The 13,496-nt window shown below is 31.4% G+C and overlaps 2 protein-coding genes across 2 annotated transcripts; one reads left to right on the top strand and one right to left on the bottom strand.

Moving 5' to 3' along the window:
- Positions 1 to 3,808: 3,808 nt before the first annotated feature.
- Positions 3,809 to 5,958, top strand: LOC124847404 (deSI-like protein At4g17486). The gene is made up of 5 exons (XM_047324894.2): positions 3,809 to 3,968; positions 4,212 to 4,457; positions 4,870 to 5,157; positions 5,388 to 5,471; positions 5,579 to 5,958. Exons 2-5 carry the CDS (start codon positions 4,304 to 4,306, stop codon positions 5,728 to 5,730), a joined length of 678 nt encoding a protein of 225 aa, XP_047180850.2. The 5' UTR covers positions 3,809 to 3,968; positions 4,212 to 4,303; the 3' UTR covers positions 5,731 to 5,958.
- A 1,401-nt stretch (positions 5,959 to 7,359) lies between these two features.
- Positions 7,360 to 11,009, bottom strand: LOC124847415 (phosphatidylglycerophosphate phosphatase PTPMT2). The gene is made up of 6 exons (XM_047324904.2): positions 10,380 to 11,009; positions 9,539 to 9,661; positions 8,801 to 8,894; positions 8,293 to 8,375; positions 8,098 to 8,187; positions 7,360 to 7,885 (listed from the first exon to the last, which is right to left on the bottom strand). The coding sequence occupies exons 1-6, from the start codon at positions 10,572 to 10,574 to the stop codon at positions 7,514 to 7,516; spliced, it is 957 nt and encodes a 318-aa protein (XP_047180860.2). The 5' UTR covers positions 10,575 to 11,009; the 3' UTR covers positions 7,360 to 7,513.
- Between the last annotated feature and the right edge of the window lie 2,487 nt (positions 11,010 to 13,496).

The raw sequence follows: 13,496 nt of genomic DNA on the forward strand, positions 1-13,496 counted from the left end.
TACGTATGATTTGTAATATAATTTAATAATTTTCTGTAATATAATATTAAATGATGTTAAATATTTATATATTAGAAATATAATTTAATATTTTTTGTATTATAATATTAAATGTTGTTAAATATTTATATATTAGCTTCTAAATTTTAGAAGCAATTTAATACATCAAATAAAATGCATTTTTATTGGTTATAAATAATCAATTACAAATAGAAGAATAATAATACTGCATTGCACTAATATTAAAGAATAAAAGAAAGATTAGAAAGAAAATATAGAGAAAACTTCTTCTTTCTTCTACACGTCTTTGCAGAAAGAGACACGGGTAATGCTGTTGCTGAGTTTGAAGGGTGTGTGTTTGGTTCCAAGGGTTGTAGAGGATAAGTCTGAGAATGAATGAACCTCTCTAGCTTATTTTTTGTTTCTTTTTTCCGACTTGGTTTCTCAGATCTATTACCACCCTTTCTGCATTTCCCCTATCTCTTACAAATCACAATTCTTTCTCTTCATTGCCTGGTAAGACATGAGTAAAGGAGATTTTGAAGAAGATACAGGTGTGTTCTTTCCTCTCTTTCAACAATCAAGTCCCACCTTTCTCATTTTTGTCTGCTTATTTTCAAGCTTTTTAGTTGTTGGTTGTGCTTACTTTTCTTTTTCTTTTTTTTTTTTTATCTTGAGAGTGTCATTTTTTTATATGAAGTGTGTGGTTCCTCATTTTAATAATTCCTCTTATTTACAACCAAATTTCTCTTTATTTTGTGTTGGCTCTTGGGATTGCTTGAACATGCAGAAATGTGTTGGTGACAGTGGATCTCTAGCCGGAAGCCAAGGCAGCTGGATCCTCCACCTCCGTCGCATATAATCCAGCGTCCACCACCAAAGCAACCTCCAGCTTCGTCGAACATGGCGCTTGCACCTCTACCACAAAGCTTCGAAGCTTGGAAATGCTCCAACGTTGGAACCGAAAACACTGTTAGTCAAACGTCAAGCCAAACACACATGGAATCGAACATCGTGCTTGGGAACCGAATACACAACGGTTGTGAATAATGGGAACCGAATAACAGCAACTGGGAACCGAATACAGGTGCCATGTAAATTCTTCCCACCTCTGGAACCGAATACGAGTGGAAGGGAACCGAATACACCTCCAAAATATTTCATTTCAGTCATTGTTCTTCATCTTGTTCAACTTCAAACTTCATCTTCAACCATTATCTTCATATGGAATTGGTTATTTCATAGTTAGAGTCGATGTACGTAAGCTTCAGGACTTGGGTTGGAATTATATAATAGGCAAAGGGTAAAGAAGATATTGTATCGTTAATCCTTCCAAATCGCTGCACTCTTGCGGGTGATGAAAAATTTATAAATCCCGCAAATCTACGTCTTTCATCTCCCGCAAATCCGTGCCATTCGTCTCAAGTGAACATAAAACAAATCGCATTTATTCACTCTCAAATACTCTTGAACAGTACTTTCTATTCAAGTGAACACACCCTTAAAGACATTAAACAAATCCATTAGTTGTAGACATATTGGAAAACGGTTTCAAAGACATTTGAAAGGAGAGCCCAATCACGTTCTAAGCTATGGTGTTGGCACCATATCAAAAGGGTACTGCAGAGACTAAAATGCCATTTAATTAGTAAAGAGAATACCAAGATAACTACATAACAAATATTAAGAGATACAACATATACCGAAGATATAATTAAACAACATTTATAGTATATTTTTATTATATTGGTAGAATTTAAAAGTTTTTGCTTAGAATATTTAACATAAATATAAACTTCGGATTCAAATTTAAAATGTAATATATGCATCAATAAATGGAGTCTGCTAATTATTTTGATTTTAATAAATAAACAAGTTTTAATTAATGTTTCTATGATGATATAAGAGTTGGTTTGAGGAATTGAATTATCTAATGAATTTTGGTTTGTTGAGTTGAATTTAATGAGTTATTGTAAAGAAGTTGTTGAATTATATTTGATTCTTGATGAATTGTAAATATTAGATTTGTTGTTTTGATTAGTTACGGTTGAACTTTGGATTAATATTAAGTTAGAAGAATGGTTGGTTTTTGGTTTAAAATTGGAGTTTTTATAGGTGAAACTCTAAAGGGATTGTTATTTGAATAAGTTTGAGTCTTGAAGTTTGTTCTCATGTCATTTAAGACTTGATTGACCTTTTATGTTGCATAAATCTGGTTTGCATAGTGTGAAATATGATATTAGTGCTTTTGGGTAGTTGGCTTGATTTGATGGATTTAGTTCTTAGCCAAATGAGCAAATTTGTATTCAATTTGAGATATAAACATGTTTTCTAATCAATTAGAGTGCTAAGAATACTAATTAGGTCATTTGGATAGGTCTTGAGTGCATCTAAATCAGGTTTCTAAGTTTTTGTATTCTAGTATAGTGTTGAACACTCCAAAACCTGAGAGCCACTGGACTCCATGGCATTGAGCGACCATTCCAGGCGTTGAGTGTTGTGAAGTCAGTGAGCTCTTTGTTTTTCTAGACGTTGAGCGATGTCTTGGACATTGAGTACCACTTTCCACTACAAGTTTGAGCTTTCTTTCTCCTTTAATTCATTGGGCGATAGATTGTCTTGCTAAGTGAGACTCGTGGCTCGTTTGGTGCCAGACTTAGCGTTGGGCACCTGTTTTCTTCAAATCTTTTCATCCATTTCTATGTTTTTCTAATTCATGATTTGTTTGAACTAAATTAAAGTATACTTAAGTTAAATATTATTGATGCCTATTAAATGGTGTATGATTGTAAGTATGGATGATATAAGAATGTGAGAAAAATATCAAGGAGAGATTCTGTGATTTAAGAAAGTGCTAGTGTATGCTTGACAAACAAATGTCAGAAAAGAGGTATCCTGATATTCTACCAATCATTTAACTCATGTAGAGATGAATGGGGTGAGGGAGAGAATGGTAGGAGGTCTTTACCCTAGACTTTTGAGTCTTAGGAGTGAAAGATTAATCTCATGAGTAGTAGGTTGAAATATTTGTGTTTATGTCTCTCTAGAGTATAAATGCTATTACGAGTGCACACTTTAGATGAAGTCTACATCAAAGCATGTATCTGGATAAATCAAATGTTTATATGTTTGAACGTTATAAAGGTTAAACTAATATGTAATATGTTAAATTGTTTATGATAACTATTTTTTAATACTAACTTATTTTGTCTTCTTTTCTATCTATTGTTTTCTCTTTTTCAATGATCACCTAATTTTGTTTTCTCTTTTTCAATGATCATCTAATTTTATTTTCTTTTTTTCAATGATCACCTATTAGTGTGACCAAAGGATGAGATAGATGTTAATTTATCGATGATAGAGATTGATGATGTCGTCAAATATTGTTGTTAGATTTTAGTTATATATTTGTATGGTAGCTTCTATCTCTTATAGAGTTAAAATAAATAAAAAATAAATTTGCACGTAAAAGGAGAGAAAAATAAATAAAAAATCTTATTTATAAAGATCTTTATAAATAAAGAATTTAATTAATATCTCGTTATCGCATAATATTTCATGCCATTTATTTAACTGAATAACTTATCAAGATGGGATCAAACAGTCTACTTAATAAGTAATAATAAAACTGATTAGCCTTTTAATAAACATTTATGAAAATAATAAATTAACTTTGTAACTTTCAGTAGTATATATATAAATTAAGAATACCTCCAAAAATTGAGAGACTGTAAGCAACCAAATTAAAAGTTAACTTAATAAAGATAAAAAGAAAAGTTAAATCTCTGAAACGTAAAACAGATTTTGTTTGTCTTTGGTGAGAAAGGCATGGCCAAAGAGAGATGTTATCTGAGATTCTAGGTTTTTAATGATTCACATTCTTTTCTCCAAATTCCACCCCAAATTGTTGTTGAATTTTCAAGCTCTACCCTCTCCCTTTCCTCCACTTTCCTCCTCTTCCCCCCTTCGTAAGATTCTCTCTTTCTCTCATTCCTCTTTCTCATTTTTTGGATCTATCATTTTCATACATTTATGTTTATCATTTCCTCAACAAAGCCACACAAACCCTTAACCTCATCTGCAATTTCATAGTACCAAAAAACAACAATATTTATAATTTTTTTATCTCATTATATTATATATGTCATACTTTTGTAAAAGGGGTTTTGATGTGCATGTAAAAATGATGTTTTTTCATTACAATTTTTCAGGCCTCTCTTGGTAGGGCGAAGAAGATGAAAGTATAACAATGTCGGAATCTAATTTGGGGAATTGAGAAAGTGAGGGAGAAAACAGAGACACAATGTCGGAGTTCCCCATGAAATCGAGCCTTGAAATGATGCGAGATAAAGAGAAAAAGAAACATCATATGGTGCATCTCAATGTCTATGATCTTACACCTGCCAACAATTATCTTTACCTCTTTGGAGTTGGAATTTTTCATTCGGGCATAGAAGGTTTGTTTCTGCCATCTCTATAATAATATCACAAACATTTCCTTTTAAAACTCCTTCTTATTCAACAATTTACCTTTAATTTCTCTAATTTAATTTAATCCTAATTTTGTAAGTCATAAACTCTTTATTCCAACTTTGAACTATAACTCTTTAAGAGAGCACAATTAATCATATGCATTAACAAAATGAAATTTACAGAAAGACATAATCTCTCATAAGCATTACCAAAAACTAATTTCCTCAAACACATAATCTATCCTTATTATTTAAGAGTTGATGGTTATTGATTGGAACTATCTAAACTTCAATTTTTCATTTACAATATTTGAAAGTTTTTAATATTGTTAAGTTTTGGGATTGTTATTTGAATGGACTCTAAAACTGACTTTAGGAAATTGTGTTTGATGAATAGTGCATGGTATGGAATATGGATTTGGAGCACATGAGTATCCAACAAGTGGTATATTCGAGGTGGAACCTAGGAATTGTCCTGGTTTCATCTTCAGACGTTCAATATTGTTAGGTAGCACCAATATGTCTTATCCAGAATTTCACTCTTTCATAGAATGTCTTTCTTCAAAATATCATGGAGACACTTACCATTTGATTGCTAAGAATTGCAACCATTTTACGGATGAAGTTTGCCAACAACTAACCGGAAAGCCTATTCCGGCATGGATAAATCGATTGGCTCGTGTTGGTGAGGATTCTCTTTCTAGTAGAGATAACATTATATAGTTAAGATTAAATTGTTGTTTCTGTTATTTTTTTTTCTATGATTTTTGGTTGCTTTTTCTATTATCCAGAATTTCACTGTTTCACAGTATATAACTTTCATTTTTTTTTTGTTTCTATTATGAATTGGACATGTTCCTATAATATGTACAAAGTTGTCCTTATAATTTGACCACATTCAGTTTCAAATTCCAGGTTCATTTTGTAATTGTCTTCTGCCTGAAAGCCTTCAGGTTGCTGCTGTTAGACATCTCCCTGAACATCTTGATCTTAATTCTGGTAAGATATCAAGATAACAATTTTGTTTGTTAAATAGACAAAACATTTTGACATTGTAAATCACAATATTTAAGAACAAGGGTTTAAACATCTATACATCATTACAGATGATGAAGGATCAGAATATGATGATCTTATTGAATCAGATGAGAGTGAAGAAGAGGATTCGAATCACCGCCATCTGATAACTAGTCCAGATAGTAGAGATGTCACCATTATATCGGAAAAACCAATTACTCTTGCACGAGACCTCCTATGATTTTCTTGTATTACTTACCAATCTTATTCTTCTTTTCTTTTACTATATATGTAAATTAGCTTTCAAGGTGTAACAAGCTTTATAAAAATTAAATATTCACTTACCAACCGTCTTTATACTATAAAAATGATAGTTTTCTTTGTATGAATATGTATCAAAATCAAATGATTCTCTTGTAGATGTAATATTACAAACAATTTGTTTATTATTATTTAAGCGTATTGTCGATTTTCTTGTGTAACAATGTTATCTTTTTACCAATGTAACTTATTCTTTGATATTGATGGAAGATGGTTATAAATTAGTATTGAAGAAGTACATTGTAAAAATAACCTAATATAAAATATATTAAAATATTTATAAGATTACATGACATTAGTTTCTTTAATTTTTGTAGTAGTTCTTATAAAAGGATTGTTATAATAGTGTAGCCTATCGAGAAACCTGTAATAAACAAAAATTGGTTTTACTAAATAAAGTATCTAGTGAGAAACGTAGAATTTGTAGGTAAAGAGCTTGATGTAATGAGAAAATGAATGATTATATTGATAATTTTTTTTATCGATAAACATTAATGGTTAATTTTTGTTACTAAAGAAGTTGAATTGAAGATCTTTTAAGTATCATAATATATTGATGAAATCCACTCAATTAGTGTTCCGAGAGGTTATGCTAAGAATGATGGTAGGAGATGAAATATAACTATTTATGTTTCTTAAATTAGTGTTGGGAATGTTAATTAAGAATAAGATTTATTTCACACATCATTTTCCCGAGTTTCCTACGCCTCTTTATTGTCTTACCCTACTCGCACCTCATTTGTTTTCTCCCAGGCATCAAACATTTTACAATAACAATAAAAACTATATAAATTAGGATATATTTAAGAAATCAGCAGATAAGAATATAAAACAAATACAATATATAGTATTTTTAAATAGACAACTTTAAAACAATAAATCTACAGCTCTTTTTTTTTTTCTATAAAAGTATTATTACATTTAGAAAAATTTCTTTTTAACAACTTTTTTACAACAACGTGATAGATTGTGATTAGTCCGTTTCAAATATACTAACCAATAAAATAGTAACGTATTGTAAAAATATTGTTAAAAAGTCATGTTCCCAATCTTATTAGATTCCAATTCAATTCAATATAGCCTTAATCTTGATTCACAAACCAAATAGTTTCCAACCAAGTAGAAAGAATAGAAATGCTCAAAGGTGACTTGATGATAGAAGTTGAAAGAAAGAATGAGAGATTGTGAATTGAACTCTCTGCTATTACTTGAAAGATATAAAATTAGTTTGATGAATTTGGAAAGAAAGATAAAAATATTATGGATTCAACTCTTGCCACTAGCAAAAATACTAACATTTTTCAATAAAAAAATTGGTAATAACCTAAACATTGATGGTATTTCAAATTATGGCAAGTGAAAAAGTTATATTCTTAAAACATAGAAAAGGCATGCCATTTTTAATTAAAACAAATGGAGTATGATTTCCAGTTGTAGTCCCACAAGTGTAAGTTCATAGCCATCTCACATTCATAATTTTTTTTCGAAGAACTGCATCCATGATAAGCATCCAACAAGGTTTTCTTAAAATTTGGAATGACTACCTTGATATCCAAACATTATATCAATATAAACAAGGTACTTGTTTGACTGACCCAAATGAGCAAATAATGGAATATACAAGGGAAAATGAGTTATATTCAGGCCCCGCCAAATATATAACACTTTTAGACAAAAAAAAATGGAAAAATATGGCTTATTTTTCAGTACATGTGGATATCAACATTAATTTCTCCCAAGTGACGATTGCTTGGTTTCGCAGTAAAAGTATTGTGGTTAGTACCATATCGTAGCCAAAGGCAGGATATTCTCTGAAATGCCGCTTGTCCAGCAACTCTTACACGATACACAACACTTAAATCTGCCCATATTTCACTTGCCACAGTTCTCGATTCATTACTTGGGTTGTAACCTTCTAAATCTGACCCAGTTACCATGACAAAAGAGCTGTCATCAAATATCACAACATCTTGTGAATCTAGTGCCCCTTCAGAAGCCCTTACCAATAGATTGGTTGAAGGAGCATATCCAACTGCCCTCCTCACCATAATATGGTGGTAGTATTCTTGGACAACCTGAAATTTCACATGAAATTATATTGACGAGTAACAGTACTATTAATCATTTTTCAAAAAGAAAATTAAGTTTTCAGTCCAAAATCGTAGAAAATATACAGTTCTATTTCATGGTTTAATAGACCAACTTAACCAAAAGATGTTAGGTAAATTGAAGATATGAAGTCCTTAAATAACAATGACAGTGATTGAAAGATACACTAGACACTTACTTGCCACTGAGTGGAAGCTAGAAGCACCCTTGGTCGAATTGATTTCAAATAATCATATGCAGCATCAGGTGTCATCATTTTGTGGTGCACCTACAAGTTCAACAAATAAGAACAATGTTAGCCAGTGACAATACAAACGGATTTTCTTTTTATTTTGACCTTTTTCTACCCTCATTTTCAAGTTTTGAAACCAACCAGATAACAAATAACAATAGTTGTGCTGCGACCGCGTCCAGCTTTGCAATGCACATATGTAGTGCGTCCAGATATTGCATTTTCTTCATTAAAAAAGAAATGGAAAAGGTCAAAATAATTACAAACGATGTATTACCTTAATTATATATGAAGCGAAATTGTATGCCAAATTACTAACTGAGTTTTATAATTTCTAAACACAATCATTTTTTACCCCATTTTTTTCACTTGTAGGTGTCTCGTTTTTCAGTTCTTTTGGTTTTTTTGTGGAAGGAAGAAAGACTTCAAAATGCAGAAAGGGAATACAATATAAAAGAATAAGAAATGTTGAGCATGCAAATACTGAAATTAATTCATAATGCTCCCATTCTGTGGGTCACACTGCATGCAACATTTTACATATAACTTAAAATCAATAATCAATTTTGTCCCACATAAAGCAAGTAACATGAATATGCCACTGAAAGGCGAGAGATCATTATAGTTAATCATTTTTCATAATACTCACCATGTATGAAGTTCACAGCACGTCGTATGTCATGCAATGAAGGAGCAAAATAGTAATCTCTAGTAGGGATCACTAAGTGGTTAATTCCGTGAGTCTGTCAAGTTTAACAAGATGAAATTAAGAGAAAATTTTATACATAAAGTTTTGAAGTCACGAAGACACCAAAGATAAATAACCCATACAATTAAAATATAACACAATGTTGCACAAATAAGTATTGGACCCGAAATATCTTAAAGCACATTGCATAGTAGAACACAAAATGATTCACGGTAAAATTAATGTCACTTGTAAAAGTTTTATATTCTAAACTTACCATAAAAGCCAAGATACACGCACAAGCATCAAACTAAAAAAATGCTGTAGGTTAATAGTAACAACAATGTTGCCCCTAATTCAGAAGTTGCTTCAGGATTTAGTATCTTGTAAACCATTCCAAGTATACTTGGTTCATTTAACCATAATATGTGTTTTATTTCATAGTCAATGTCTGAAAACCTTTTGGAAATTGCAAAGACAACAAAGGAAATTAATCATCACCAAATTTCTATGACAACAAAACCCTATGAACTTAACTCTCAAATTTCACAAGTTACAACTTTATAACTCCATATCATTCAGATATAGAATCAAGTAGTCAAAAGGATTTAGCTACAAAGGTAGGTACTACTACACAATAATGAAAGTCAACCTTTAATTAATACCATAACCAGAAATAAAAAGACATATCAAACTCACATAATATAATGTTGTCGGAACCAAAGTTTCATATGACTCATTCAATGTGATGACCCCACGAACACCAAGCTTCTTTAAGTGTGGAACATCAATAGGAAATGGAACAGCACCTAACAATATGAACTGAAAATTAAGTGCATAAAATTTAGGATCAACATTGAGTCCCACAAATAACAAAAGACAACTTAATATAGAACCAACTTTTAAAATGTCATACAGTTAAAAGAAAAACGAGACACCTCTCGACGCCAAAGTACAATCATTTAATAGCTTCAGAGTTCACATTATAGATGCAATGAGTTAAGAAGAGTTTGTATATTAAACATATAATCTTGTAAACCACAATACCCCTTCTCCATATATGGTAATGTTACCACAAGATATGATTTCCAGTCCATAAGTTGCATCACCATCTCAATAAAACCATAACAAACAAAAAATGATCAAGCACGGTCGACATATTCAATCAATGTTAATAAAAAGGACAAAGTTTAGACTTTCCCTCTGTAAGTGGATAATCATATACACATTTATAAATTTGTCAAAGTGCATGTAAAACATTCAAAATTGATGACATAGGCAAACCTGAGAGCAAAGCAACTAAACTTTACATTATACATGACAAAACTCAAGCATAAGAATCACATAAAAGGCTTATTTAGTAAATTTTGAAAGAAAATGGAATAATATTTTAACCCACAAGTATTTTTCCTTCTACATACATTAAATTTCTTGGATTTCATGTTTTTGTGACATAACTAAATTGAAGAGGAAAACAAACAGACACAAAATAACGTAATATGATACAATACGTAGTTAAGCTCAGAAGTAGATATCATACCTCATCAACCTTATCCCACCACCGAAAATCAGCCTCAATCTTATTCCTGACAACATTGTAAAAAAGGGTTGGGTAGAATAGCACACGAGCACCTGCTCCAACCAACACCCTCTTTGCATCATAACCCAGAAGCGTCAACCCTCTTTCCTCCTCACCTTCTTCTATGTCACCCCCCTTCAATTCTTCTATATGCATAACTCACTTCTAAAAATTACAGGATATCTAGGTGGTAAAAAAAACCTAATTAACAAATACCTATCGCATGAGCCACAATTATAATTTCACAATCCCCCATGTTATGTTGCTTTCAAAAAAGGTTGATGGTTCGGGACGAGTAGAATGGATGAGAGACGGAGAGGAAACAATTGTCCGGAGAAAGAAAAATCTAAGGGAAAAGAATCGAAAAAGAGAGAAAATCGGGAAATGGAATCTCTAACCCAGGATTTAGGAGAATCAGAAAATGACCCTTTCTCTCAACAAATTCCGTTGCACCCGAAAGTAAATGATCTAGGGAGAATGAAGAGAGAAAACACGATTACGATGCAAGGAAGATGAAAATCGAATGACACGAAAGTCACCACTTTTAGGATTTTCCTTTTAGGTGAGGTTTGCTAACCAAGAGACAGATAATGTCAAAGGTTTCCACAATTTATTGTTTAAATCTTATTACACTTCAAACTTTCTCAATTAATTTTTTCTAATTTAATTCTTACTTCCTATTTTATTTCATTAATACAATTACATTAATTTTCTTAACTATATTTCCGTATTCCTTACGTATCAACACAATTTTCGTAAAAATTAATTTTATGAAATAAAATGAATCGAATATATATTCATTTTATTGATTTTTCCCATTAAGATATCTAATTCTTATATGTTTTCTTTTACAAAATAACACGTGGTTAGCTAAAATAGTGTTATTGGAACCTTAGAATGTATATGTGGTCAACTTTAATTATTTCTTAACGTTTTTGTTGTGTTGGGAATATGTTTAAGGGGTTTTAATTTTAAAACCAATTGTAAATAAGAGTTGCGATTAAAAATCTTTTATGTTGGTTGAAAGACCTAACTAATTTTTTCTATAAACTTATTTTGAATACAATTTTTTCCAAATATAAATAGCTTAACTTAAAACTCAGTTTACTTTAATTCTGAAATTCCAAGGTAATCAAATTTTAAAAAACATTATTTTTAAATTGATTTAATCAATTTTTTTTCATAAATATTCAATCACATCCTTTAAAACCGATTTGTCAGTATAATTGATTTTTGTGACTCTATTTACTAAAATTTACCTAAAAATAGGATTTGCCCATGAAAAAATGGAAGCAAAATACAACTGATGCAGCCACATGATTGTATCTAATACGGTCGTTTTATCGAGATTGTTTTGGTATCTATATGTGTCGCTTAATATTCCTTATTGAGTTTTCTTGATGTGGCGGTAAAGAGCATCTAACTCAACCCTTTTCTATTCTTAGAATTTGAAATATTCAAACGCAGCGGGATAGGAATCAGATTCATTGCCAAAAAACTCTTACAAATGTATTCCCACCCTCTCATGCAAAACTATGCTTCATTCATTCTTCATGACTAAACTAACATTCTATGTACAAACAAATGTTTTTTTGATTATGTTCAACCTAATTCTATCATACCTTTCATAAAATTAAACAAGTCAACGGCTAAGGATGTCTGACATAGATAAACCTACCTGTTATTTAAAAAGTTAATCGCCATTAAATAATTTATATGATCCACAAATTCCATAGTCATTCTCAACTTTCTTCATTATCTTTCACTTAAAAAGCCAAAATATTTGAAGACGATGGCAAATTATAGCAGCTTTTATAAAGTGGATAGTTACACTAATGAAACAAGTCACCATTCTTGAATCATCTAACATTTTTAGAACTTTCCTGTGAGCATCATTAAACAAATCCCAAACTGAGATCAGGTAATTATTCCATGGAAAACATTTCTTCAACAATGTAAATTTGATAACAATTTGACAACAACACCTTTAAAAAAGGTTAATTTTGTTTTTTAGGGTGTTTTTGGAAAGAAAAATGTTGAAACCTGTTGGCGCCTTTCACAAAGTGAAATTCATCCGTACAAACTCTCTCATCAATCTTTCGTTCTCCATTCGAAACTCTCGCTCCACCAACGAAGTGCTTTTTGTCCATCGCTGTGAAATTCGTTCTAGGGTCCATCGTTCTATCTGGACGAAGTCGTGTGTGTCGGTCCGCCATTGAAGTGCTGGGAGGAAGTCTCGCTTGGATCCACAGTTGACGTCATTTGTCGAAAGGTTTCGTTTTTTTGCCGTCGTCGTTGGTCCTTCATCGGTTGGGTGCGGTGGTCACTTTGTCAGCAGCTATTTTCGTTTTTTATCCAAAGGTATTGTTTATTCGCACATTGTATCATGTTTCGTTACTGTGGTTTTTTGGTTTGTCAATGGTTTCTTACTTTCTTTGTACTCTGTATTGTGGAATGGATGTGGTTACCTATTTTCCCCTTCCAACTTGCAAACTCTTTCTATGAATATTTCACTTTCCATGTCTTTAAAGTTGCTTTTAGGTTCAAGATCTTCCCATGCATAGGCTAGCTCATAGACTTTTTCTTCAAATAATGAGTCATTAACGGCAAAAATCTAGAGTCTAGTTGTTCCCTCGAGTAGTTCATGACTTAACTTCTCTTCCCTCACTTTAATTTGTAAATATTACATTATCGTTGTCTTCATATTGTTTCTAAATTCCAAAATGTTCATTTTAGGAGGACTTGGCTGCGTTTAGGAAGAAGTATATATTTGAGTCGATCCTAGACGAGGACAACGTCCGAAGATTTCAAACGCTGCAACATTTTGGATTACTATAGCATTAGAAATGTGTTCTTGGTTTATATTCTTATTTTATAGCAAATGAATAGACATTGTACAAAATTATACTATTAAATTTTTTTACAGAATTGTACATAATTATAGCAAATGAATACAGCTAAACTATTCTTGATTAATTATTCTTCATATTCATTTTCTTTGTCAGTGTTTTTGGTTGAGTGAGTTTATTCATTAACTTGTTGGGTCAAAACTGATGTGTCCCTGTACTGATGAGGAGT

This window comes from Vigna umbellata, chromosome 1 (genome assembly GCF_029865625.1).
Source record: "Vigna umbellata cultivar VRB3 chromosome 1, Vumbellata_1.0, whole genome shotgun sequence".
NCBI lineage: Eukaryota > Viridiplantae > Streptophyta > Magnoliopsida > Fabales > Fabaceae > Vigna > Vigna umbellata.

Bases quoted from the DNA above. Each gene is read 5' to 3' on its own strand.
- LOC124847404 (XM_047324894.2), top strand. From the start codon at position 4,304: ATGTCGGAGTTCCCCATGAAATCGAGCCTTGAAATGATGCGAGATAAA. The intron at 4,458-4,869 runs GTTTGTTTCTGC...TTTGATGAATAG, and splicing joins TTTTCATTCGGGCATAGAAG to TGCATGGTATGGAATATGGA. The intron at 5,158-5,387 runs GTGAGGATTCTC...TTCAAATTCCAG, and splicing joins AAATCGATTGGCTCGTGTTG to GTTCATTTTGTAATTGTCTT.
- LOC124847415 (XM_047324904.2), bottom strand. From the start codon at position 10,574: ATGCATATAGAAGAATTGAAGGGGGGTGACATAGAAGAAGGTGAGGAG. The intron at 8,895-9,538 runs GTGAGTTTGATA...TAAACTTGACAG, and splicing joins TTCCGACAACATTATATTAT to ACTCACGGAATTAACCACTT. The intron at 8,376-8,800 runs GTGAGTATTATG...TTTTTAATGAAG, and splicing joins TGCTGTGAACTTCATACATG to AAAATGCAATATCTGGACGC.